At 37.2% G+C, this 27,606-nt stretch overlaps 1 protein-coding gene across 4 annotated transcripts in view; it reads right to left on the reverse strand.

Moving 5' to 3' along the window:
* The window catches only part of NAALADL2 (N-acetylated alpha-linked acidic dipeptidase like 2), a 384,820-nt gene that overhangs the window by 139,320 nt on the left and 217,894 nt on the right, over positions 1–27,606 (reverse strand). For all 4 annotated transcript variants that reach the window (XM_051626469.1, XM_051626471.1, XM_051626470.1 and 1 more), the window contains exons 5-6: positions 21,370–21,640; positions 2,040–2,159 (exon numbers count right to left, since the gene is read on the reverse strand). In XM_051626469.1, coding sequence (XP_051482429.1) covers positions 2,040–2,159; positions 21,370–21,640 — 391 coding nt within the window. The remainder of the gene's footprint in view (positions 1–2,039; positions 2,160–21,369; positions 21,641–27,606) is intronic.

Below are 27,606 nucleotides of genomic sequence, written 5' to 3' on the forward strand. Positions count from 1 at the left end.
AAAATATTCCTGCTGAAACAAGAATTGATTTCTGGTATCTCCTTACATATCTTCTCATACTTTCAATAGCTTACAAGTATTTTACAACTAAAGAGACAATTTATATTCTTAAAAAATCCCAAACAAAACAGTTTACAAACTCAGAAAGAAGATACAACAAATAAATGGGCAAATTTCCTACCTGGGTAAACAGAACACAAAAAGTAAGCTTGGAGAGTTGTATTTTTAGCTCAGATCCTGAGAGTGCATTCAAAGTCAATCTCCTGACCATACTACACTTTGCTTCATATTGTGTATCAGACTCTGGACATGCAAAATGGATTCTTTTGAAACAGCAGATGAGTGCCAGAAGAGTGGCTAACACACCTCAGCTATCACTCAGCACTTACTTCTTGGGACAAGCCAACCCAAACTAAAAGTTGCCAAGATGTTCTCTGTCCTCAGCACCACTTGTTTTTCCCTGCTCCTTCAGGCTGCACAACTTGCTAATTTAGACAGAGTAAGTGCTTAGAGGAACACAAATTAAACTGGTAAAAACCCACCTCACGGACACTGTAGATACTGCTATTACAACAAACTGCATCTTTGTCAAATTCCTACTATATGACCCCAATTGCTGGTTCATTGTTTTTGTCAGTGGTGAAATGCAGTATATGACCTATTGGTGGAAATGATGCACAACAGCCAAGTTCCAACAATGATAAATTACATTTCACCAGTGTAATTAGATTGCATCTAAATAATTTAAATAAACAGCTAGCACTACTCAGTTGAAAATGGCATTTTTCTTGAGACAAATATTTTTCTTATAGAAAAAAATATCAAGTTGTTATTTTCTGAACCTGTGTCCCGATTGTGCTTTCTGTGGCCAGCAGAGAAGATCCTGATTATTTTAATTATAAGATCTGGAGTTACTGTTCTTTTCTAATTGCTTTTGTGAATTGGGAATGAATTATTTAAATATTTATCGGGGTAGTGTTTTTTCTGAAAGGTAAACCAGCATTTTTGCTTATAAAGTATCTGCAACAGAAGGCAGTTGTTGACATTTAGAGTCTAAATCTGGTTTATTTGTTGAGTCTATTATGTCTTAATGAACAAGTGGACTACTGAGCTCCATCTCTGTGCTCTCAGTCAGCACTGGAGTCTGAGGAGAAACAGCAGATGCACACATATCCACGTATACCCCTCCCCACACATTGCTGCAACCAAAGCAGAAAGGAGGGAGTGGAAGAAAAACATGGTTCTCATTCTGAACTGGTGATAACCCATCCACAGAGCAGGAAACCTTAGTGATTTTACAGGAGTGACTGACCATTACTGGCAGGGGGAATAAATGCCTGTGTCTCAGGGTACCCCACTTACACATTTTACAGAGCTGAAAACACCACAGAAGTCAGTGCTCTTTTCCAATTCCCAGTCCATTTCTTCCCTCTGAGCTGGTAAGGATGGAAGAAAGTACCAAGGCACCAAAGGCACCTTCTCCACAGAGCAAGGCTATATTATGTCATGATTAAATCAAGTTGTGATGTCATTCTTAAACCATAAACAACAATATTAGTCCTCCTGTAGCGTACGCTACTGGTTACTGCCTCTCCATCTCTGTCCTGGCAGCAGCACATGCCCAGCAAGGCCTCAAGTGCTGAGCTTCACGACAGCCCAGGAGGGCTGGAAAGCCCCTCAGAAGCACACACTGTGCTCTGCCTCCTCACAGCACCTTCAAACCACAGCCTGAGGCTGAGTGCTACAGACAAGCCAGCAGAAACAGAAGACTTTTTTAGCAGAACCGGATCCAACTATTCCTGATCTCAGTGCACCTAGCGAAAATATGGCATACTGCTGGGGCACTGTAGGGTACGCAGCTAAATAAGCAACTGTAACACATCAAAGGCACTGCAGATCGAGGTGAGTAGTATTAAGGAAGAATCTGAGTGCCAATACGTCCTAACTTAGAGGAACAGAATAGGAAAGTCTTTGTTTTTGCTGTTTTGAAACTGACACCCAAAATAATTCATCCGAAGCGCAGCAAGCATTTGACTAACCTTATAAAGCAGAGGTGATTGTCCCAGCTTCAAAAGTGCAATTTTTTTGGTCACATTTGTAATGGCTTGAATCCGGATCAAGTCTTCCACAGTCCCATACTGCATATCAACAAGCTCAGCCTGCAAAGAGAAGACAAAGTTCAGGCTATACCTATAACCATGAATCACTGAGAGTGCTGCTTCCACAGAAACAAAGTTGTTTGCACCTGAGCAGAGTTCTGCAATTAGCTTATCTCCACTTCCTAATCATTATTAATATACAGGAATACCTGTAACAACAAAGAGCTTGAGAATTCAATCTGACAGAGAAATTTGTATCTTTGCTGCTTTCATTCGTAATTCATTAGCTGTGATAAAAACCCCATTTTTTTTTTTGGCAGTGCTGATTCTGATGAGAATTTCCCCTCATTAGTTACAGGAACATATTTAAAACAATGTCAGGGACACTAACTCACCTCTGTTAATTTTCTTAAAAGGAATTAGTCTTGTAAAACATTTCAGAAAATGAGAGAATGATTATCACAGTCACTTATGAACATGAACAGATAAACCATACTCTACCAATACAGTGTTATTATGTGGTTTCATGTAATTCCTGAGCAGCCTCCCTTAACTACTGAAGCATTTTCATAGAATCATTGGCTATCCAAGCCTTATACTCAGATAACCAAAGCAGTAACAGACTACACTGCTCTGACACATACACTCATCAATGAATACATATTTTAAAATTATTTAGAGTCACATCCCAGTAAATGAAAAGTGTTTAGACCATGAAGATCTTGCAGTTAGAACAAAGAAGAAGGGCTATGTTATTATTAAATATCAAGCATTGGCACTGATACTTCAAGATGTGTTTTGAAAGATTTAAAAATAAAATAATAATAAAAAATAAGTTAAGAATAACCAAAGGCATTTTTGTCACACATTTATAGCAATAAATTTTGGTGAAGACCAAGTATGACAACAATCAGTGTTATATATTGTTATAATAGAATTTTAAGGAGCTCTAAGGACACCATAAGGACACTGTGGAACCTCTAAATCCTTACAGAGTACTCATATAAAACGCAAATACAAGAAGAAACAATAACATTGTGAGTGTTCAAAATTAAAATTCGAGGAGCAGTACAAGATGGAAAAGTTTCTCCTTCAGTTCCTCTTTGGTAATTAAGTATGGATTCATTACTAAAGGCACCAGTTCTGATTTTGGGCATATGCAGCAATTCTAGCAACGGTTGCTCTGGATATGTAGGATATGTGAAATTTTACTGGATTCCTGAACATGCTTATTGTAGGAAATAATTTACCCTTCTATAACTGTACTTAAATTTCTTGTCTGAGTTTGCACCTAAATATTTAAGGTGAAATCTTTTAAAAAAATACGTTGCCAAGGTTCCTGTCTTCTTAAATGTATTGTTTTAAACTTTCAAGTCAATAAGTTTCTATGTCTATAATATGTCATCAGTGCTGTAAAAGCCAAGCATTTAGAAAGGTCAGAAAGTTATAAAACAGTTCTGGAAGAGGCAAATATCAGACTTCCCACCAAATCCTGAAATCTAGGAACAGAAAATACCACCCTTCATACAGCTTCTTCTGAAATATGTGGGGGTCTTAATATCTAACAAACTTGAAAACTATTGCTTAAGAAAATTCAAGTGACTACAGGCTGAAGTCCCATATAATTTTTTTTTCCTGTGCCATATCATATTTGGTAAGTATAGTAAAAACAAGTTAAGCTTTTATACTAGCAAAAGCTATTTTTTATTTTATATAATCTGATGTCTCTGTTTATAAAGAGCTCACCTCACATGAAGAAAGGGTATTAACAAGTGTACCTCCTTGAAGTTCATACAAATTTTGCCTCATTCTGTAGAACTCAGCTTTATTTTAATTTATACCTACAGATGTGTCAATAGATACACTTTAGTGCAATAATTATTAGTCTCAAAAGTCTTATGTCTTGAGAAGTTATATCTAGGCTGATTTCAGGGGAGACCTCTAATGTAATTCCTGTGAACCCAATGCCTTTCCCACTTATCCTCAAGCAAACTAAAAATCAGAGCTTTCACCACTCATATGAGAGACACGACACTGAATTTTCCTGAGGCAAAATCAATACACAAAGATACAACATAATGAAGTATCAAAGCATTTGTTTTCACAGTAGGGCTGTGTGCAAATGAGACCCCTGCCCATCTATGCTCATGTGCTGCAGCTCTTCACATGGCTTGTGCTAGCTGCTCCTCCAGGGTGCTCTCCAGCACCCTGTGAACAACAAAACTACATGTTTGCACAATTATTGATGCATTTAGCAACTGCTCTTGGATGTTCTTAGTTAAAGATGCAAAATGCACCTTCAAGAGCTGCTCACCAATCTTTCCCAGGCAATGTATGAGCTCCACAGGAGGAGGCTGAATAAAAGCCTTACAAAAGGGCAGCTCATTTTTTTAATTATGTGAGAACCAGAACTTGACTCCCTGCTGCCCCAAACACTGAGCAAACCATGTTCTTTGCTCCAAATGTTAAAAGAAAGCTCCAATGCCAAAGCTATTGAATACATTCATACATTGAGAGGACATGTAAGAAGTCATTACATAATGAAAAAGCAGCTGGGTATAATATAACAGTTACACATGCTCTCATTAGACATCCTCCACATGAAGGGCATGTTAAAGTTCAATATATTAGAAGTTTTTCTTTTGCACTTGCCCAAAAATAAATATGACATAAGCTTCTTGTTACTTTCCAACTGTAAAGGCACTTGCACATTTATGTTTCACTGTAACTTTTAAGTAGTTCTCATCACAAATCTTTGAGTCTTAATTTTTGGGAACTGTGGGTAAAAATATTGCACATGTCTAGCAAAATAAGTCATCACATCCTGATAACATCACATACAGCCTAGAAGCTGGAGGTCTGCATAGCTCATCTTGCATCTAACTTCAGTTAAAATGACAAAAAAAAATGGAATAAAATCTTCTCAAGTAGAACTACAGGTGGCTCCTCCCCTCCCAAACAAAGTCAATACCCCACTGGAAGAGTTCAGAACAAAGTCTAAACATTTTGGCAGTACAGTCCAGAAACTGACAGTTAAACATTATACTATAAAAAAGTTCTAAAAAATATTTCTAGCCCCTTCTTCCTTCTACACTTCAATACTTCAGTAAAATTTGTAATAAAAAGCAAAATATTTAGCACTACTTAGTAACAACATCTCAACAAATACAGTACAGCAAGAATAGCTCGGAATAGCCAGTTTTGTTTTTACTTTATACACTGAAGCTCAGCTACTTGGTACATTTTAGCAGAAAATATTGAAAAAATATACCTTTAAAAGAGTACTACACACTCAACAATCCACTGAGAAATTAACAGTACATTTATGTTTTATGAAGTCCTATTTTAGTTACAACATTCCTAACACCTGCAAAACTTGACATTTTTCTATTCTTTTTTTAGAAATGCTTACATGACATAATCCTTATTTTACACATTCCAGATTTAAAAAAAAAAAAACAAACCAACAACAATACCCCTCCCCCCAACTACCCACATTTCATAAACTGCTTTCCTTTCATAGGATAATTCTGTTCAAAAGCAAAAGAGAACTCATCCTTTTATCAGGTGCCGGAAAAGAGCACTTGTGTACTTGGTTTAGACAGGCAGGGGTAAATCCTCTTACCCTGAAACTGGGAAACTGCTAAAGAATGAATTGTTTTATCCAGTTGAATTAGGCCCTTACTCTTTGAATTGTTTCATGCTATGCTGTCTGAAAGATATGACTATTTAGGAACAAATTGCAATGTGCAATACAGAGTTCAGTAGTAATCCCCCATGCATGAAATGAAGTAGGGGAGATGATAAACCAAACATTTTTAGGAAAAATAATTATTTTATGTTAGACTTAGTATTAGCTTCTTAAGTCTCAGGATGACGCTCAATGAGTTGCAAACATTCTGTCTTAAAAACTACAATAAAATCTCCCCATCACAAAAAAGACAAGCACTCTGAAAAGGTCACAATCAAGACAGTGAAGCATCTTTCTTCAATTTCTTCTAGTTATCTACAAAAGGAAAGATAATAAAACAGCATACTTCATCCATTCATGGATAAAAAAGAGTAAGACAGGTCTTGCAAAGGAAAAGTGTGAACAACCACATGGAGCAGACAGCAGCTGGGGTCCTGAGGGCACTGGATACTGTTTTAAAACTTTGCTCTCTTTGCAGCTGCTGAGGTAATTAAAAAAGATAACAGCATTATACATCTGCGTCCAATGCAATGGCTAAGAGGCAGATTGTGGTTGATTTTGCCAGGGGCACACAAGACAGAAAAAAGATTAAGGGCAAGACCCACAGATAAAACAAAACACCTTAAAGCCAGGACACCCAGGAAGGGATGCTTCTCACAACCATCAGGAAGCAGATGGAGTCAGTGCAGGTAAGAAAGCAGTTCTTAAATGCATCTGCTCCAGTTATCAAGGCTGGGATTCCCAGGGTAGAAAAGCACCACACCTAATAAATATTAGTAAAATTATTTGCTTAAGATAATACATTAAATTCAGTATGGGACAATCTCTCAGAAATCTTACCTGAAATGTGTAAACTTATGCAGAGAATGAGCCAAAAACAGAATACAGAATGGCTGTGGTGAAAAATCTTCACTTCTTAATGTTACCTGTTGTTAGTGCCACACTTCAGTAAACTAAAATTATGAATATATTTTATCAAATACCAATCTCTTGGCTCATATTGATGAACAGCTTCTACACAAATTGTTTGGGAGCTCAGGAATGAAGATGCTGCTGCTATGAAAATGGCTAATATTTAGTAATATAGCCAAGCTTATATTCCTGACAGTGCTGACCTATCCACCAGAACAGAAAATCCTACAATTTCCTAAAGAAACTCCAAGTACTGAGAAAAACAAAATATCGAATGCTGTGTATACAATATATTTAGGATTGCTTATTCCTCAGAATTAAGAAAATTTATCCAAAAGGCATATATGTAATTCTAGGAGTATCAACACCTCAGTTCTGTAACAGTTCAGGCTTACTACATCCCCTTCTTCTTACATTCGAGTCAATGCCCTTTATTTGTACTTATTCAGCTACTATTTTCAGGTTGTTCACACAATAAAGGTAACAGAAACATCCAATGCATGATCAACCACAAGTAAACAATCTTCAACTAGTCATTCTGCCTAAAGTAAAAACTCCAAAATACATTTGCAAATTGTATCTGAGAAGACAGCAGTCTGCAGTCAGGACATGAGGCTAACTTTAATTAAACACTTGACTATAATTTATTTGCACGGCTCTGAAATTGAGGCTGAAGGCAGCATTCAGCAGAGCATAAAAGTAAACTCAAGCTGGCTGTAGATCAAAGCTGGACACCAACAACTGCAAAGAAAGCTGCTAACATAAAACTAGCTCTTCTCTAAAATTAGAGAAAAGACACAAAGAAAAGGAGAGATACCAGAGCTGAGCCCAAGTATGTAAAATTATTTGTTGTTGCAAACTCTGCTCCACTTTCTGACAGTAGCTGCTGCTCTTATTTCTGCCAAAAGGATTTCTCCAATAATCAGGGAACCACAGCTGTCTCCTGGGATTGCTACCATCCAAGCCTCATTCTTTGTCCTGTTGAGCACACCAGAGACAATGTAAACACCCACAGCCATTCCATATATACTTACTGTATTTCTTAAAAAAATGCTGAGATTCAAAGTTCTCTTTCAAATTTTGTCCTTCACTTGGTTCCAGGCAAAAAGAGGGACAGAGACCTTGCATGTGTCTGGGTTTTGTGGCATATATCTGATGACTTTCTCTAGTTCAGCTGCACTGCTGAAAGCTGAACTAAGTCGTGTACCTAACTATTGATTTCTTTTACAGTAATAACACTCGATATGAATAAGACCGGCTGCACAGACCTTTGTGGTTAGGACTCACTGAAATCAAGTGGAAGAGAATCTTTAGTTTTATGTTGCTAGGTTCAGCATTATCAGAAGAGGGAAATATATGAGAAAGCATGACCAAGGGTATAATTCAACATTTAGTAAAAACAAGTCAGACACAAGATAGAAACAAATCAGGAAGCATTTGAGGCAGAGAACAGAGGGTAAAGAGGGAAGGTTTCACGTAAGAGTTAGAGCTGCTTTTGCTTTAAAATTCCTGTCTTTAAAACCCAGTTTTCATGCAAATACCATACTCCAAAGCTCACAATAATTTCAAAATAATGCTATCTTCAAAAACCTCCTGGTGAGTTTTCCATTCTCTATTTACTTCATGTAAAATTTGGTATAGAGCCTCAAAATCCAAGCATACTGTCTTCTGGTAGCAAATACCACTTAAAATGTTTTGTGTGTCCTGTGACACTCAAACATTAACAAACATTCTGGGAAATGTAGTAGATAAATTTGGGGTAATAACACAGAAATGCCAGTTTGAAATCCTGCAAATGATTAACCTGTATATTTGAAAGTAAATTTCTCTACTTTCTTGGCCAAATTTGGGCACTGCTTATCTAGATTCTATATCTAGTAGCACAGAATTCCCTATCCTTGAGCCTCTTTTTATGTCTTATTAGAAACCTGGAATGAGAAAAGAAATCTTATGCTTTGAAAAATAATAATCTGGAATATTTCTAAGCAACAGCACGAGGCAAGCCAAAAAGAGATGATGTGTACAACTTGAATTTGAACATGCTGTCTGAGCACAGAAAAGCCAATCATTACATATTTGGATTAACTAGAGCTCATTTTGCTCCATTACAATACAAGAAGACATACCTGACCAACAACATCTGGGCAGATTTTAATAATGAAACTTTAAGATTGCTCCACATAGCACAGTATGTGTCTGCGAGTCATTAAATAACTGACAGGTTTTACCTACAAGGACTCCTCTTCAAACAGGTTCATCATATATTTTCTTCATGGTTGCTAGCACCTTAGTCTAGAAGTTTTCTTTTTTATTTCAATATTCCTACTCATACAAGACAATTCCAGAGTAATCCAATATGACTCACGGTGTCAGCTTGCAGTCAAAAGGAGTTCTCCATGACTAGTTTTTATTACATAAAAATGCATGCTGCATTACAGTGACAGCTAAAACTGTAATCTGTACCAAAACAGGTAGAAAAAATAAGATGTTCCTTCACCTCAGTTTGATAGAGCTTGGCCTTGAAGATCGAGTTCAGGCCTGGACACATTTTACAGCCTCTGTCTTCCTCCTGTCCCGTCTGCCCAGCTACCACAGCTCCATTCCAGGCAGGGCTCTACTGAAGCTTCTCCTACAGGTTGCTTTTGCTCTTCCAGTATCATCTTTAGAAAGACACGGATGATTCACTTGTTTATTGCTCGCTTTTTTTCCTACCAACTCCCAGGAAGACAGAATGAAGGTCGAAGCCTTTTTACAGCCTACAGAAAAGAACCTCTTTTATATTTTGTGGCTGGAGAGCCCCAGATAAATCTCAGCTGACATAGCTCAGTTCCCTGTTGATCACCTCATGCTGTAGACTCCTCCCCTCTGTCCCAAAATGCATTCTTCGAGTTTCTCTTTAGGAGAAGGAAAAATACTTGAATATAACTACTTAATTCATAACCACTGAGAAAGCCAAACAACAAATTTAATCTCATCTTTTCTAGTAAGACTTAAATATTAATGTAGTTTTTCAAGTGTTCTGAAATCAAAGATTCCTTTTTTGACTCATATCCTCTTCTTTATAAGAGTTAATTGCAAAGATATTTAGTAGTGCTAGTCCCTAAAGCATAAAGTCACATTGAACATACTTTCCTAAGAAGAAACAGTAATATGTATTTGCCAGCTTACTTTAGCTTATTCAGGGGTGATTATCCATGCAAATATAAATTTACAAATTACACAGACTAAGGATAAACTAAACAAAATAGAATTGTTCAGCTGTGATGTGAAATTTTTAAAAATAAATCATAAGCTACACATGCGCAGAGGAAATTATATTGGTGTGCTTTTCATTCTTTTTAAGTAAAACTGAAATATTTCCTTTTATAAATATAATACATTTGGTATCTTAATTTCCTAGAGAGAAGCATTTCACCTTTGCTCAATTGTTTCATTTTTGGACTTAGTCTTGTTGTATTAAAAGAGAAATATCTAGGCAAATAGCCTTACAATATTTAGGTTTACAGTTTTTACCACAGTTCTGAAAACATTTTGAAACAGTGAAGTTTTCATAGGATGAGAAGTCTTTTCCCAGTCAACTCTCATACTGACTTACATGTGCTGGCTGTATTTCTATGCACCCTTGCCACGCAAGCACATGCAACATAAGCTGTTTTTACTGCAAGAACATAAGATACAGAAAGATAAAATAGACATTTACCTCAAAGATGCAGATAATCAGGCGTATGTACAAGAGGAGGTGATCCACTGCATCAAGAGAACACTTGAACTTTCAGAAATATCAGTGAGAACTCTGTTTTCCAGAGTATAATAAATGCTATTTTGTGGAGTACTTATAGCCCTTGCTTGGCCAAACATCACGCACTTGAGCATAATCAGAGAGATGCCCAACCATTTAGTGCTGTAAATACAAATCTGGCTGGTAAAGCAGCATTTTATCAAACCTAGGGAAGAAAACATGCAGTTGTGAAAACGGAAGTTAAATCTTTCCTATCTGAGGTGAACTGTGTTGTTTTAAGTCATTACACAGATGTATAGGTGCTTAAGTTACCTCTCTGGAAAAAGGCTTTAGGAAAAACACATTCTAAACTTACAAATACATCCAGATGAAAGGACAAAAATGAAAACAGGGAACATACTTGATCAAAAATGAATTCAAGTGGCCCACATGACTGATCAATAGAAATACGAAGAAGGCTGTATGTGAGAACAGCATAGCTCTATGTGATTAAATTAGTAGATATTTCCTTTTGTCAACCACCTAACATTACACAAAGGAGACTTTCAAGAGACATGTAGTAGGTGGTTCAGGTAAAATTGTACCAGGAAAAAAACCACAACAGTTCTTTGTTGTTCCAGGCTTTTAAATGTTGTTTTTAAAAACACACACAATATTTTTGAATTACCATTTGGTTGTTAATTGTGATGCTGTATTCTGCACTGCTTAATCATCTAAAGGTTTCTATATGGCAGCAGCATTTACCTTTTATTTCAGAAAGAGCTACCCTTCATTTTCAAAACATTTATTTTTAAGAACAGCAGCAAGGATTAAATGGAAGTTCAGGATAGGACCCTGCCAGGTATCCTTGGCTTCTTCCTAATTGTGCCAAATTTCACATACGAATTAAAAATTTTTATTGTTCATCTCTCTTAAGCACTGGCAGGAACATCACAATGAATTTGTGAAATTTGTTATTTTGTTTTCAGCAGGAATGGCAGATCCCAAAGAAAGAGAGGAAATCCCATGCAAGGGACATAAACTTCTTTTTAGGAAAAGGCCCAGTGAATTGCTCACCTCGTACAGTGGCATCCCATTAAATCCCATATCAAGATATAAAGATGCTGACGTTATCTAAAATATATGGAAAAGGCTGAAGGGATACCAGAATCTGGACAACTTCATAGGAAGGATAGAGCAAGCTGACCTCTGACATCATACAGCTGATTTTACTGGTTCTGGAAAAGCTGCAGCATCTGGCCAGAGCTCTGGAGCTGAATCTGAGCAAAGGTTCCCTCATCTTCCCCACAGCCTGGCATCCAAGTCAGTCTCCTTTACAGCAGTATGGAAATGCTCACTATTACTGTTGCACTAGTATTTCATGGTGCATTTTTCAATAAAAGCAGTTAGGGATATTGTTACAGAATTAGCAGTTACTATACAAATCTGCACTCAGTTCTCTCTCTTGCCCCATTATGATCCCCCCTGCCTAGGATGCTGCACGACCAACAAAAAGAAAATAGAAACAGGGAACTCAGTATGTGCTCTCATAAATTCTGACTCAACCACAGATTTCCTTAATAGTCCATCAAGTGGTTTCCCTCCTGAGTTTCAACACACAAGGAAGACTAACTTCAGTAGACCAGACAAAGAATGCACAATGGTCATCATTAAAAATACTCACTAGCTGTATCACCCACTGAAGAGGTTCCCTCCATATTTCTCCACTTGTCTTTGCATTTTTGGTACCCACCATATAAGCTCTATACATTGTGAAGAAATTACCTACATTGCATGCAGGAAAAAAAAGAAAAATCATGGAAGTTTCTTTCAGGCAAAGTGCCAGTAACAGTAGGTCTTATCCATCAGATCCTGAGCCTAACACTGGCCATACTGATATAATTCCTTATTCTAGATTTTTAGTTTGTGGCATTACATGACTAGTTTTTTCTTTAGCCTGAAGAATTTTTTAGGTAAAAGGACAACACGGACAAAGACACTAAAAAAATGTAAGGAATAAAAAATTTGGTTAGAAATGTTATATAGTGATTCTTCTGCTAGTAATATTAATTTCCTGCTTTTCATCCTACTTCATCCTCTAAAATACTCCCCAAATAAAGATCTTGTATTGACTTGTAGTAGGAGAAACATCTCTCCTGGCTGACAATGAAGCAGGAGCTTTCTTGCATATTTAAGCAGCTTTGTTCTCTAGTAGTTGAAGCCATTGCCAGACCTCTTCTATTCTTATTCACCTCTGGCTGCCCCTTGAAGACATCCATGTGGAGCACTGAATCTTACAGCAGTCAAGACTAACTCTATATGGTAACATAATTCAGTGGAAGGAAGATAAATTCCTTGAAGCATCTTCTTTCTCACACACACCTACTCTTGGGCCTGTCACAAGCTGGTGATCGATTAGTCACCTCCTCTTTGAACTGCAGAGCACAGGAACATAAGAAATAATTATGAGAATAGAACTGATATATCTCACCATTAATTCATATTAAGGTTCTTTTAATAAATGAGATAAACACAGTAACTAATACTCATTACATGCAGTGTTAGACACAAGATTTATTTGTATTTAGTAGAAGAGAGAGCATATCAGGCAGAAAAAAAACCAGGAATCCTAATTCGAGACAAAGGGAAGACCAATGTATTTTCAGCTTTGCTTATTTTATACTGGTTTTTTTAATTACTTATAAACTGATACTTCTCTCCTGGAACTGCAACTGGTGGGCACAGTCAGAAGTGCTTACCTGTGGTGAGTAACTGGGTCTTTTTTTAAAAAATATATATTGTTTTTTACATTTTTAAGAATTCAGTTTTAACATGTATATTTTGATTTTTTTTTTTCCCCCCAACTATCACAACTGAACATCTTTTCATCCTGCTCTGAAAGGCTTTCAAAAGGCATTTGCTTCAAAGGGTTTTCTCTGAGAAAGGCCTTCTTCACTTTTTGGTCTTTCTTACCATTCAGGCTCTGTGTCCAGGTTTATAGCATTCCTCAAAGCAGTCTCTAGCGGTTTATCCTTTGCTCTATGCCAAAATTCTTCAACAAAGAATTCAGACAAACCTTTAAAATCTGTTCTCACCAAATTATTCATCTAATGTCAGCTTAATTCTCGCCCAGCTTAGATAACTTGTAAAACCTGTCATGTATACATATTTTTTTTTTTAGCAAGGACTTATTTCCACTCTTTCAAGTGGTCAACTCAGAAGATTATATTTGGACTTCATATCACCACATCCTAACACAGAGATAAGAAAATCTCAAGCCTTGTTTTGGAATCTCAACACCACTTTCTTTCTGAAATATTAAAACAACCTTAACAATGAGAAGACTCCTGTAGAAAAGCATTCAATGAGCCAATATTATTACATTTAGAAAAAATCAATTTTTAAGACTTTGACAAAATGTTGTCAGATATTGAGTGTAAATGTTATACTGGTAGATAGAGATAATTCCTAAGATAAAACACATTGCTAAGGCTTCAACCAATATGATTTATCATACTGCATCAAAGATTAAAATAGTCACTCCTGATTCTTTTCAGCTGCCAGCTCTAATTCACAAGAGACACAACCATTATCTAGACTTTTTCTCTATTTTGAAAAATAATCAAGTGCACTAGGTTAGAGAAGTGGTTTGTTCTTTTTTTTTTTTTAATAACAATATTTTATTATAGCTATTGTAACCCATAGTCTTGTGGATGGCTGACTGACCCTGGGATTGCCAGGGTCAGAATCGTATGGCCATGCTCCCAGGTACAGGATGTACAGGCACAGTAAAATGCAATATGCCTCCACCTAAAGATGCTTTTGTATTGCTAATGTTCCTTAAAATGTTTTAGGACTTGCTTGTCTTCCTCAAAAAAAAAGTAAAAAAAAAAAAAAACAAAAACAAGCAATGGTTTAATCAATATTGTATTTTACAGTCACTCATAACTATCACACAGCTGAGTGGCATTTTATTGAGTTCTTTATTGTTGAGGTGTTGTTTGTTGTTTTTTCTAAAGCAATGAAGTTATAGAAGTTATGCAAGTAGTTTTAGGGGCTAGGATTGAGTATTGTATAACTAGAAAAATGTGTTGTTATTGTTCTCGTTATATCAGTGGTCATTGTTTCTTATGTTGTTTTTCTCATCCTATTAATTTTTTGGAAGCTGGTATTATTTGCTTTATAGTCTCTCTGTTGGAGGAAAAAAACCTGATTTTGTTTGTAGTGTAAACAAGATACCTCCAAGGCAGTTAGAAAGCATCAAAATGTTGGAGAAATTTAAAAGAAAAATATCCCTAAAACCCAAACCAAACAGCTCAGAGAAGAAGCAGCTTTTTGCTTGGAATTTCTCCACTGGGGAGGATATTGCCTTTGCAAACTTAAACAGAAAAATCATGGGTACATTGTAGGGATGTTCAAATTTACTAAGATGTAAAAGAAATTTCAAGGAGCCAAGAAGATACCAATTCTTATGTAAAGTGTGCCCTGTGATTTGGCAGGAAGATTTCCATTTGACTTGCAGTAGCTTTTTATTCAGGTTTGCAAAACACCATTAACAAAAAGGGAGCATGAAAGAAGAGTAACTTGGTAGGTATCAACCCAGGTATCTACTGAACTGCATAGGTAATTGCAGCTTGCCTAGTCTAAATTACATATTAAAATAATTAAAGAGAGAATATTTCTCAGAGATCCATGCATTTAAAGATGTTACTTCCACTTGTATTCTCTCACAGTGGCTATTAACAGACAAAATTCAACTCTGGTTAAAAATTATTTCATTCCCATTGATTTCAGTAGGAATTTTTCTTGAGCTGGACCCTGAGTAAAGCAACAAATCCGTTTCCCGAGACCCTCAGTGTTCACAACCTTTAGTTTTTACCATACTATTAAAATATAAATAATATTTATGGATCAACATTGTCCCCTCTCAAATACCGTACAGAGGCTTCACTGAAAAATGCCTTTAGCTGCTTATGGGCAATGGCACAGAAGTGCTCAGTGATCTGTTACATCTGTAGATATCAAGATGGCTGACCTTTTGCTTTTGTGCATTTAAAAAAGCCTCATTTATTATTAATGGCATTATTAGTAAAATGCCATTATTAATATTTTAGCAGTAAAACATTAGTACAGTATTGACTTGCAACTAGAAAACAGCAAAAGGGTTTCCAGCAGTAGCCATTTACGTCTTTGAAATCCTGCCCCTCAATGATACAAACAAGATTGCAGCAATATTAAGCAAGCTTTTGTGCACGATGAACTATTATTATTTTTAGGGAACTGTACAACTTTATTAACAAATGGTTATGTGATGTATGCCAGAAAACTGGCAGGATGTTCTGCAGGACTTCTCTTCAATGATCATTTCTGTATTTCTTGACAGCAATTTTAAATTATATAACCTTCACACTGCATTTCACAGCTTTCTATATGCAATTATTATGGAGTGGCAGCTATGCTGAAGTTAATGTTGAATGTTGTTTTCTGTTTAAAGGTCAAGTCTATTCTAAAATCCATATTCTTAGTGAGTTTGTCTTGAAAATTTGCTGTGCTTGGTGCTTGCATACTTGATATGCAGAGCAGTGGTCTAAATTATGATTATTTGTGGAAGAGCTTTCTGAGAATTTCTTATATAAATAAAAGATAAATAAAGCTCCTCTAAAACATCTGAATGCTACAAAAATTGTCTCATTCTTATTTGTGTTGTGTATGTGCTAGCCAACCTTTAGCCCTAACCATCTGCAAACTGATTTCAGTTGCAAGGGATTCATTTTAGCTAGTACATGTCTCTTCAGAGAAGAAATGTTAGAAAATGTTAATAAAGATTATAATGAACTAAATTGGCATGCCTAAAAGAATTAAATGCATGCATGTACCAAGATTCCCTCTAGCTTGATATTTTGCACCAATGTGCCATCAAAACTGACTGAAAGGCTGAGGGTGACACGCTGTGATTATTTAATCTGAATTATATGCACTCTCTGCCTTTGGAATTCAAGATATGCAAGTGAGAATGTTGCAGAGACTCATTTGAAAACTTTGCCTAGGGATAAAAATTACCTAGGAAGATTTTAAATTTTTCTAAAACCAACCCGCTGACACCAATCTTAATTCAGAAATATTGTTAAGGAAATTACCACTGATTAGCTAGAGGGAAGATAAAAGACAATAAGGGCACACTAATCACATTTCCAGCACAAAGAAACCAAATCAAATGAAAGCAAGCTGTTGGGTCAAGGACTTCCAGAGGAGCTCGTAACCTTTTAATGCAGAGCTAGAAATACAGAGAGCTGCAAGTACTGCAAGGAAACTGTGCTTCAGCACCATAAAGACCCTGTGGAGAGGAGAGAGGACTGTAGGGCACACAAGTGGGAAGCCTGCAACGAGTGGGAAAGATTAGAGGAACAGGCAGTAGAGGAGTCCCCCTGCAGTGAAAAGGACCAGGGAAAGAAGGGGATGGATGGGGAGAGAGGAGAGAGCGTAGTCATAAGAAAATGTGGTATCTGATAAGAAGTGAGCAAGCCTCCCTTCCTTGCAAAAGGGGATCTGACAGTAATCAGAGTCCTGCTTCCCTTATTCACACCTTGCCAAGACTGAAGATCACTGAGTGAGCTTGACAGATGGGTTTGTACTTCTGGTATTGCTTCAGGTTGCATTAATCGCTGCAGTGTGTTCTCATTTAGCTGAGCAAGTGTCACCAGAACAAATGAACCAGAGCAGGCTGATATGCTATCAACAAATGTAGAGAATCTTTTCTGCACGTTGTAGACAGAGGCAAAGAGTAGGCATTCTCACTTGTCTGCTCCCTCCAAAGTTAATCAAAGACATCACTGGCTGAGCTGGGAGCTTAAAGGCCTAAAATCAGCAGACACCTCAAATGAGAAAGTGCATGATGGCAGGGAAGTGAAGTGACACGGCAGAGAAGTCCAAAAATTGTTGGGTGTTGGGAGAACTGCCTTGGAGATGAGGGTGATTAATTTCTGCCCATGAAACCACCGATTCCCTGCCTGCACATGCATTCTCATTTCAAGAACATGCCAGTGCTTTGCTGTTCTTGCATCCTTCCCTAGTTCCTGAACAAGCACAGTCCTTCCATAGTATGATATATGGGGGGTGGGGGGGGAAAGTGATGTTTGCTGGACTTGCTTAGTGTCCACGATGAAAAAAGAAAAGGATGGAGGCACAGCAAAGGAACCAACAAGGATAAGGTGCATTCAGTAACCAGCTATTCCTGAAGAGACAGGAATGTAGTGTAGCATGATGCAGTGCTTTATAAAGGAGGACACTAAGTATCCCTCTTAGAACTATTAAAGCATATTTAGGATTGCCAAAAGTTCCCTGACACTTTCATAAAGCAGTGAATAAATGTAGAGGTGAAAGAATGATGCAGAAAGGTTCAGGTCACACAGACAACTGCAGAAAATCAGGGAATACAAAGTAAATACAATCTCCATTTTGCTTTAATCAGTCTGGCCTTGAATGTCCCAACGCACCAACTATTACATCTGCTAAGATCTTCTCTTTACAGTTGCTAGAGAAACAGGTAATAGAGCAGACTAGCCATGTGAAACCAAACCTGAACACTTGTTTCTCCCTGCAGTTCTCTGTACTCAGTGGGCCTGCTTTGAACCAAATGCTGGGATGACCCAAGTACCACCCCAGCCTTCTGCTGGGCTTCCAGCCAAGATGTGTCCTTACTCACACTTCACCACGCTCGAGGGATCGCCACTGCGTGTGTTAATAAATGGGCTACAATATGCACCCACGCTGACACCACCGACTGATACGACGCCAGAAGGAGGATGCTGGATCTCTGGGGGTTCACACACGCCTCTCCTTGGCTCTCACCAACAGTTCCCCAGCTCATCCCTTCACTGCTCAGCTGGTGACAGCACACACGGCCACTGCTCTCAGGTCACCACACACCGTGAAGACAGGGAGCAGCACATTCAGATTCACCTTGCCACACTCAGGGACTGACTGAATACTGTTTGACAATGCATTTTGCTTTAGTGCACACATTTGATGCAATGTAATATCCCTTTACATCTGTACTCTGCTGGACAGAGTGGCTTTCCTGTTTTCATCAAGCAGACAAAAGGTTTAAACTCTATAACAGGTAGCTGATATTTAAGTTTTAATAAAAATACATTTCACATATGTCACTCTTGCCAGAGACTGACGTAGTCTATGACATATTATTTACATAACTGCTGCAATATCTATTTCAAAACCCACCAGACAGCTCTCCCCAGAACTGCAGGCTGCCCTCTGTCACTGTGATGGGTAAACAGTGTCACCTTTTCAGGGCCCAATGAATTACAGAGAAGTAGTAAAGTGCACCATCCATCACAATGGCACTAAGTAGGTTTTAGAAGTAAATTTCAGATCACAAATGCTCACACTTTTACTCTACAAATGCTGTCTAGACCGTTACCAGAAAGCACAAATTGGACAGCTCATATACAATGACTATATGATGAATGGACATGACATGTGGTCAAAGAAAATGCATCTTGCTCTCCTGCACATAACCTTGTCAACATGAAAGTAGAACTGCAGCTCTGCTGGTAGCCACACTGCAATAACTTTGTGGGTTTATGTGCTTGAACTTCCAGCAAACCAAATATACAAAGGAGATCAAATGAAGCAGCAGCATTGAGGCAGTATTAGCAATTCAATCTGATTATGCAACACACAATAGAAATTGTCTACTAAGGCTGTCTCACATTTGAAAGATAATTATTGAGATTATGAGTAGCTGTTACAAGAACACCTTTTCACAGGAAAATGCTCATGACTTTACAATTACAAACCAAGATACTCAAAACACACAACTCGTAGCTCCACTGCAAGCAGTCAAGTCACCTTCTGATAGTTGAACCCAGCAACAGCCAACATCTGCCACTTCTCATCTAAAGTTTTCCACTACTCTGTAGGACTGAAAGTCAGTGAGGTTAGATCACTACCAATTTATCCATAGCCTAAAAATGAAATTCTCCTTTTAGGCAAAACTCTAGATCTAAGGCCACTTTAAGTAGACTTTTTGAAGATTAAAAAAAAACTTCCAAAGTTTTGTGGGGATGCAAGGTATCTCAAAGATGTGACTGTAGAACTGTGTGCAGAGAGTCATTCCTTGGCTCAAGTACAAGCTTTGAGTTTGCCAAACCCTAGTGATGTCTACATATAGAGTGTGTGTCATTTCTGCAAAACTCAATCACAGATAAAACTGCTCTGAAATCAAACTGAAAGTGGTCTCTCTGTTGCTGGTAATAATATAAATGATTTTTCCTGGAACATTGGATTTCCTTTAATCTGATGAATTTGCTAGTGACACATTTATTTTCATGAAATAAACCTCCAAGTCCACAACTGTACTTTTATCTCATTACAGTTACTCTTATTAAGTTACAATGAGAAAATAATATTACACATTGAGTTTCTAAGTGATAAATGGGAGAAGCCAAACCCATTCATTACTACATTCTACCTGCTCACAGCAAAGTTAAAGCGTACATCATGTAAGTCAGGACCAACCTTTGCCTATTTCATTTCACTTCTTAACAATAAACCTTAACCTGAGGCTTTTGGAGATAATGAGCATGAGACCCAATATGGAAAGCAGACATATAAGACACACATGAACAGGAAATGGAGAAAAGTGTCTCTCCCAAAGGAGAACAAGAACTCTCCTTCCTTCTCCTCTCTGGAATAAATCCCTTAAACTAAAAAGCTTCAATGATTTCCAAAAAGAGAAGCTGAAGTTTGGGGACTTCAGGATGAGAAACTTAAGGATGTGACTTTCTACCAGACCTCATATTTCCTACAGTTCAAAATTTGAAATCATATTAATAGTCAAAAAAATGGGCTAGTTAGCATCATGCAACTTTCCCCATTTTGACTCATTACCGGTTTTCCACAGTGCATTATCAGTAAACATTACGGGCAAACACTGTTAGAAATTCAGTAACTGAATATTAACTAATATTAAGACATTTTAAAAGTACAAAGGTATTTTGGAAGAGGTATCCTCCAAAACCTTAGCCATTCTTAATCTGTTCCTGTATAGTCTATTAGTATTCTAAGTCATGAAAACAAACATCTTTCAAACAAGGAAGAAGCCAAGATGAAAAAAACCCGGCATCATTAGATTAACACACAACATTTTAAAAAGGAGAAAGACAGCAATAATGCAGTTAGCAGTGAAATTGCAATTTTTATATTTCAGAAATATTTATTGAGATTTATACTATCACAGCTAGGAAACTAAACAGAAATGGTGACCCCTTTGTGCTCCCTCAATATATTTGGAAAGCAAATATAGGGAGGCAGCCAGTGAAGACAGTAAAGAGGATAAAACAAGATAATCCAAGATCTTATTTCACTTGGCAAGTAACAAATCCCAACAGGAAGGATCTTTTCACTACAAAACTTCCTAACAAAAGCCACAGTAAAACAGTAACACAAATTGGGGTTTTCAAGAGGAAATGGAGCAGATGTGCCTACTGATTTTCCGCAGAAGAAAGTATGTGAGATCCACAAGCATAAGTCAGGAGCTCCAGGTATTAGCCCAACACTCCTGCCAGTCTCACTGCAGAAAACCTCATGTTACCTTTCCTACAGGTATCACTCAAACCAGTAGCACGTATATATCAACAAGGATAAAATGCAGCAGTAGACACAGCTTTCAGATTTTTACACACAAGCACAAGCAGCAGAAGATGTCAATTTGTAAAATTAGATGCTTAATAAAATAAAATCATATGAAGTGTTCAGGTCTGACTAATTTTTAAGTTTGAACTGAGATTGGCCACATTCTATTTTACTTCAAGATGTTTATTTTAAGGCTGAGCATTTCACCATGAACACTTTGCCAGCTAAGTTCAACAAAAACTGATCTTTTCTAACTGTATTTGACCACAAATGACAGAGACAAATAGTCATGTTACCTCAAGAGTTCCTTTGGCAGAGTAAGCTGCATATGAGTAGAGAAGGTCGTGGCCATGAAGCATTTTGGTCTCTCTGTTGCACTGTTGTCCACTAGGATGAAAGCATTCACCACTGTTTTTCAGAGTTACTGTGTTTGAAGAAGAGCCAGGTAGGTCAAGCAAAACAGAGTAATTTACCACCTGGACATCTTCAAGGCCTTGGGAAGTCCATTGAACCAGAATTTTCATTGCAATATCTACATCATCTTCTCTAGGGAACTGTAACAAATCTCTGGAAAAAAAAAATAAAAACAACATAAGTAAACACAGTTTTAGTTTGTTTCCCACCATGACACTCGTACCTGAGTAAGCATCAGTCCATAATTTGATTCATAACGTGGCAACATACATACAAAAAAAAGCACTTATGTAAGCAAAAGAAGGCAAAAATAAAAAGCACCATTATTCAAATAAAGAGCACTATTCAAATACAGTGAAAAAAAAAATAATAATATTAGCTGCAGTTTAGGATGACTTTTTTTTTTCCTAGTGGAGCTCTCAGGACTGAGAAACAAAACTAAGGATCATAGAGGTATTGAATTCCAAGCACAGAGATACTGATACTGACTTAAATGCTTTAGGGTCCTTAATAGAACCTTAAAAATACACTGTCTTGCACACATGAAAAGCAATAGCCAAGCTGTAGGCAGGAGAGACTCGGCTGAAGGTCCAGGTGCTGCTTCCATTGGGATCTGCACTAAGTCCAGGGAGAACTCTGCCAAGGAAAGCTAAAGACAGAAAGAAAGCAAGCACCAAGATTCCCTTCTCAACCCCAAGAAAACTCTTAGAGTTCAAGAGACCTTTAGGAAAAAAAACATCTGCTGCCTAGACAAAATCAAAACCTTAAAAAAAGCAAAAAGTGAAGTTATAATACTCACTACAGCCTAGAAACCGCTCAAACATTATATGCTACCTACAAACAAATGTCTAAAGCCCATCATTACTTTACACAGATGGAATCATTATTCCAAAGGATTTAAAAAATATGCAAGAATACTTTAAGAAGTATGTTGTATCCCAGTCTGCATTACAACAGCAAAGTTATTAATGCACAAAGTTCAAAATCTTCACAGGAGCACTGGACTTATGTTGAAGGCTTCAGAGACCCTGTCAGGAGGAATAACTGTCTTGCAGATTTAATCTTTTCAAATTATCCAAAATAAGTCTTTGAGCAGTCTACACAAAACAGACAAGTTAATCCAATCTCTAGTATATTACAAGTTTCCAGTTTCATCTCCTGTGCCTGCTAATGCAATGACATAAACTTGGGCAGTGCAGAAATACAAAACATTGTTTGATTAACATAATGATTAACAGAATATCTGTCTTTCCCTCAGGTGATAGAAACATTAGTAGAATAAATAATTGTAACAAACTTATTCCAGGCCAAAAAGGTTATGACACATTTCGACAGGAAGTATTTAGTTACAAGAAAAGGTATGAAGCATTGAAGAAGACGATGCCATAAGCAAATTACTCCCTTAGCAATAGAAGTTACTTTCCACTTCATAATTAAATAAGCATGTCTTTGAAACTTTTGTGACAACATATCTGATTAAGTTAAAGGAATGAGCACACTCACGATTTACTCCATAATTTCTTTATAGCATGTTGAAATCAAATTGCAAAATATGAGCACACGTTATAGTACAATAAACCAGCACATATTAGACTACTTGGAAAAATCTTATGAACGTCACCAGCAAGATTTATTTATTTAATATTTCTTACAATGACTGTCTCACACTTGGCCTTTGATATAATTCTGTCAACTGCAGGGACAAAGTCAGAGGTACTTTAACTCATTTTTATTACATACTACTTGGATAACAAGGGTAACATGTAAAAATGGTATTTCGTAAACCAGACCAAATTCAGAAAAGCTTAAAGCTTGTCTGACAGTTCATCCTGAAAAATCCCAGCACTTCATGTGCACTTTGTAGTCCTTCTCTACAAATTGTCATTTAACTTGCTTCCTAGAAGTGGCACCCAGGGCACTGAGATTCATAGTAGTAAGACTTAAGCAGTGGAAAGAAACAGGCCCCTGGGATGATTATGTTTCTCACTTTTGCAAGCAGCTGCATACTCAGTCGGAATCAATACCAATGTGATTGCCAAGTCCCATTTACAATACTGCCTTTAATAATGTCAGCCAAAATTTTGATTTCCTTACTGACACTAAAAGGATACTTTCTTCAGGTACTTGTTCAGGTTCAGTCAATGGGAATAACCACAAAGTTACCGGGCACACTGCAGCTGCTGTAAATCTGTGTAATTTATTGAAGTGGAGCCACCGCGGGCTTAAGATTTGGTCTCAAGTTAGAAGTAACGTTTATAAATATAACAATAATAGTCTAAATAATACTGTGACTTTACTGGATGCTCTCAAAGAGCTTTCTACAAATTACTTTCCTTTACTTTCTAATATGGACCAGATATTGAACTAATGTACATCAAAATAGGACATACTCCACTTCGGTATGATGACAAGGTCAAGGGAATGTTTAAAAGAACACATTCCTAGGCTTTCTGTGTAAACAACAAGACTAAGTCTTGCAATACTGCCTGGTCAGCTGAATGTCCTGGCCAATGGAGAGCAGGAGCCCATCATTGTTGAAGGTTCAAAGTTCTAAAGCTACAAAAATAATCTGAATAAGCTGACGGCACATCTGTATAAAGCCAGATTTGCAGTAGCCTCTGCAGCTTCAAAAGGCCAATCTTCAACAGCTGATTATAAAAGACAAACACATGCACACTTACACACACAAAACACAGACATTTCATTTTCAAATTCATAACCATGGGGAATATGGAGCTGAAGCAGCTTAATGGGAAGTCATCTGCTATAATAGCACTTTTTATAACTCAGCTTGCTAAAGAGAACAAGGTACTGGTACTGGGACACTGCGGAACACCACTCAAAGAATATGGGAAAAACACAATAGGCCACTCTAACAATAAAAAGATGGAATAATTTAACTGTGTAACACAATTTTGACTCTAAGATTTTTTAGTTGCTGTTGTTTGCTTGGTTTTATTTTTCCCCAGTTAAAAAAAAAAAAATGTTGATAAAGCAATTACTAGAATTTTGGGTAAGAACTAAGAACAATTATAATTTTGTAATTTTCATGGGATGATTTTTCAGCTGAGTAGTTGTTTTCAAACTTTAGGAGTCGCAATGATTCACTAGAGAACACTTTTTGCAAAGCTCCATCAGACCAAAGTTGTCTAATGTGTTGCTTCCAGCAGCAGCTGGTAGTAGAAAAAAAGAGAATACAAGAAAAACATCATATAGGGTTATTATATTTATAAGCTTGCAAGCTTATGTCTTTTTTCCTAGCCACAAATTTTGCCCAGGCTGAGTTTTAAAAATGTTTACATATGTCCAGGATTTCAGAACTTGTTTTGGTCCATTGAGAGCTGAGATGTGGCAGTTTCAGCAGCGCTGGGTGAGTGCACAGCACCAGCACAGACCAACTGCTCAGCATATGCACAAATACATTTTGCAGTTGCAGACTGAGTATTTATTTGTATCCATTTCAGACAGTGGGTACACCCAGCACACTAAATGCTTTCAGCAAGTACCACCTGCCCAAGCCACATCTGCTTGAATTTTAGTTACATGTTCCTGTTAATTAGAGTGCTCAACTGCCTGGTCTGCAACCTCCCCAGTCAGATTTCCCACGGTCTGAACCGACTGCCACAAACTCATGGATTCCAAAATACATTAAAAAAAAAGTCCAAGAGAGGATAAATATTTATCAGGAGGTTATAATATTTAAGAGAAATATTCTCATAGTGTAAATAGTTTTCTAACTGCACCTTAGTGCAGGGTAGGATCCAGAACCTTGTCAGGCTCTTCAGGTTACATTGCAAGGCCTTCAGAAAGGGAAGGCCTTCACATCTGCCATCACTTTCTAAACATTCTGGATATTCTGGGCATATTTTTAAAACTGATATGAATTTTGTGGCAGTTGTGGGTCACAAGAAAACGTACTGTGTTGGTTCTTGTCACACAATGACCACAGCAATGACCCAAACTAACATGTATATTCAGAAATATTTTCTGAATCGTAAATAATACTGGCCTACAGCCAAAAAAGCAACAGAAAGTTCTGATTAAACATCACACTTGGACACTAGGTATGGATCAGCCTCTACGTGCTGCTTCTTCTATTTGGCCAGTTTTTTTGGCTAGCCAGTCTCCCCACCCACAGCAGCCTCTCTGTTGGAGATGAAGCTCCCATGGGAGGCAGGGCTTTCTGCCAGCCCTCCACTCTCATCCAGCTCTGCCCAATAGGAAAAAGTATACATGGCTGATCAGCACACAACAATGAATGTGTGGTGTGTCCTCAGGATGGGGAAGGTAAAACCCCATTTATTCTTGGGCAACAACATACCACTTTTGCTATCAAAGGGAGTATTTACAAATCTGCACCTGTATATACCTTCAAAAGGTATATGGTGCCTACAATATAGATATCAAGGTATTAACATAAAGGAGTATGAGTTATGACAGCTTTTACTTTTCACAAACCCAGAATAGATGTAATTCATGAAACCATAAAAAATGCATAATGTCAGATAACAGAACACCAGCTCTAGATTTGGTTGCACATTTCTTTAGCAGAAAAATGCTTTTAAACTTTTTTTTTTCTTTTTTTTTTTTTAGTACTATATGCGCTGTGGCTTTTGGGTATTTTCAGTAAAAGTGACTGGAGTCTTTTATTTAGAAAATTATACCAGGAACAAACACCGAAACACTTTCAAACAAAAACTTCATAGCATTTCTGTACTATGTTTATGTCCATCCAGGTATAAGAATTTTGCAGGGATACTTGACCATATTGTACCCTCTCCTGTCACGGTGTATTTACACTCACCACAACTTCAGGCCAAACATAATTTTCCTGAGTTCTGTGTTGTGGGTTGAAGAACACCCTCAGATTTCAGCCCATGCTGGCTTTCATGCTTAGCTTTATTTTTTCACCACAGTACTACCAAGTATATTGCTACTACCCACTGCATCAGACAGCCAAATGCCTTCGACATTTTTTAAATAAAACTAATCAGGATAGTTCAAATCTCACTTGCCAACATCAGGATGCAAGCCAAATTTGCATTCAAGGCAGATGGTGGAAGGCATTGAAAAATACTGATTCTCTCACTCCACGATTCCACCATTTACTGGAAAACAAGCAATTCATTGTTCCTCCACACTGCAGAGTCATAAATTGGCCATAGGTCAGCTTTCCAAAGTGTTTTAAGAGATCTGGATTTCAGTTATGCTGATATCTAGCCAGCACACAAACACTTTAGAATGCTAATATCAGTTCCAACAAGGGTCTATCAAATGATTGCCCAGAAGAGGGTAAAAACAAGGTAACCACACACAAAATCCCTCAACTACTCTTCTAGACTCTTTTAAGCTTAGAAGATTTTTGAAAAATTTCTATAGCTCCAAATATCTGTGACTTCTTAGAGAGTATTCACCTTACTTTTCAGCAGTAATGTATCATTCTAAACTGAAAAGGGCTCTTTCAGATCTTCTAGTTATGCAGTCTTTCATTGTGGGAACAAACACCGATGGTAAAACCCAATACCTTGCCTATTCTTGCATGGGACACAGAAACATCCTAGTATTTAAAAATTGTGTTAATGTAACAGCATGCTCTACATTTGCACTCAGATTTTAAGAGCCCACCAGAGTTTGACAACTTATTAATAGAAAACTACTGATTACATCATGTTGTTGATGGAGAAGGAAAATTGTTGAAAAATGTTACTGAATGATCCAAGCGCAGCAACTGAAAGTCATGCGACTTACAAGTTAATCTAATGAGTTAAACTCTGTCACAACACAGAGTACATGGCCAGATCCACCAATAAATCAACTGACATTTATATAAATCATCACAGCAAATCCATGGCATCCAAGTTTTGAAATTTTAATATCAGTCAACCAGCAAGCCACCTGTAAATACATGAAGTTCAAAAAAGAAATTCAGAAGATGTTCACCATGTAGAAATGATGTGTTCTTATCTGCTCTGAATCCTTTTACTGTTTTTTAGTAATTCCTGATATTCAAAGTCACATTTTCAGAATCAATCATCCCAGCATAAGGAATGTTCTTGTTTCATTCTTCTCTTTATCTCCTTCTAAAGCAACATAGTGAATACTCTCAATATTTCATGTAT

This window comes from Apus apus, chromosome 8 (genome assembly GCF_020740795.1).
Source record: "Apus apus isolate bApuApu2 chromosome 8, bApuApu2.pri.cur, whole genome shotgun sequence".
Lineage (NCBI taxonomy): Eukaryota > Metazoa > Chordata > Aves > Apodiformes > Apodidae > Apus > Apus apus.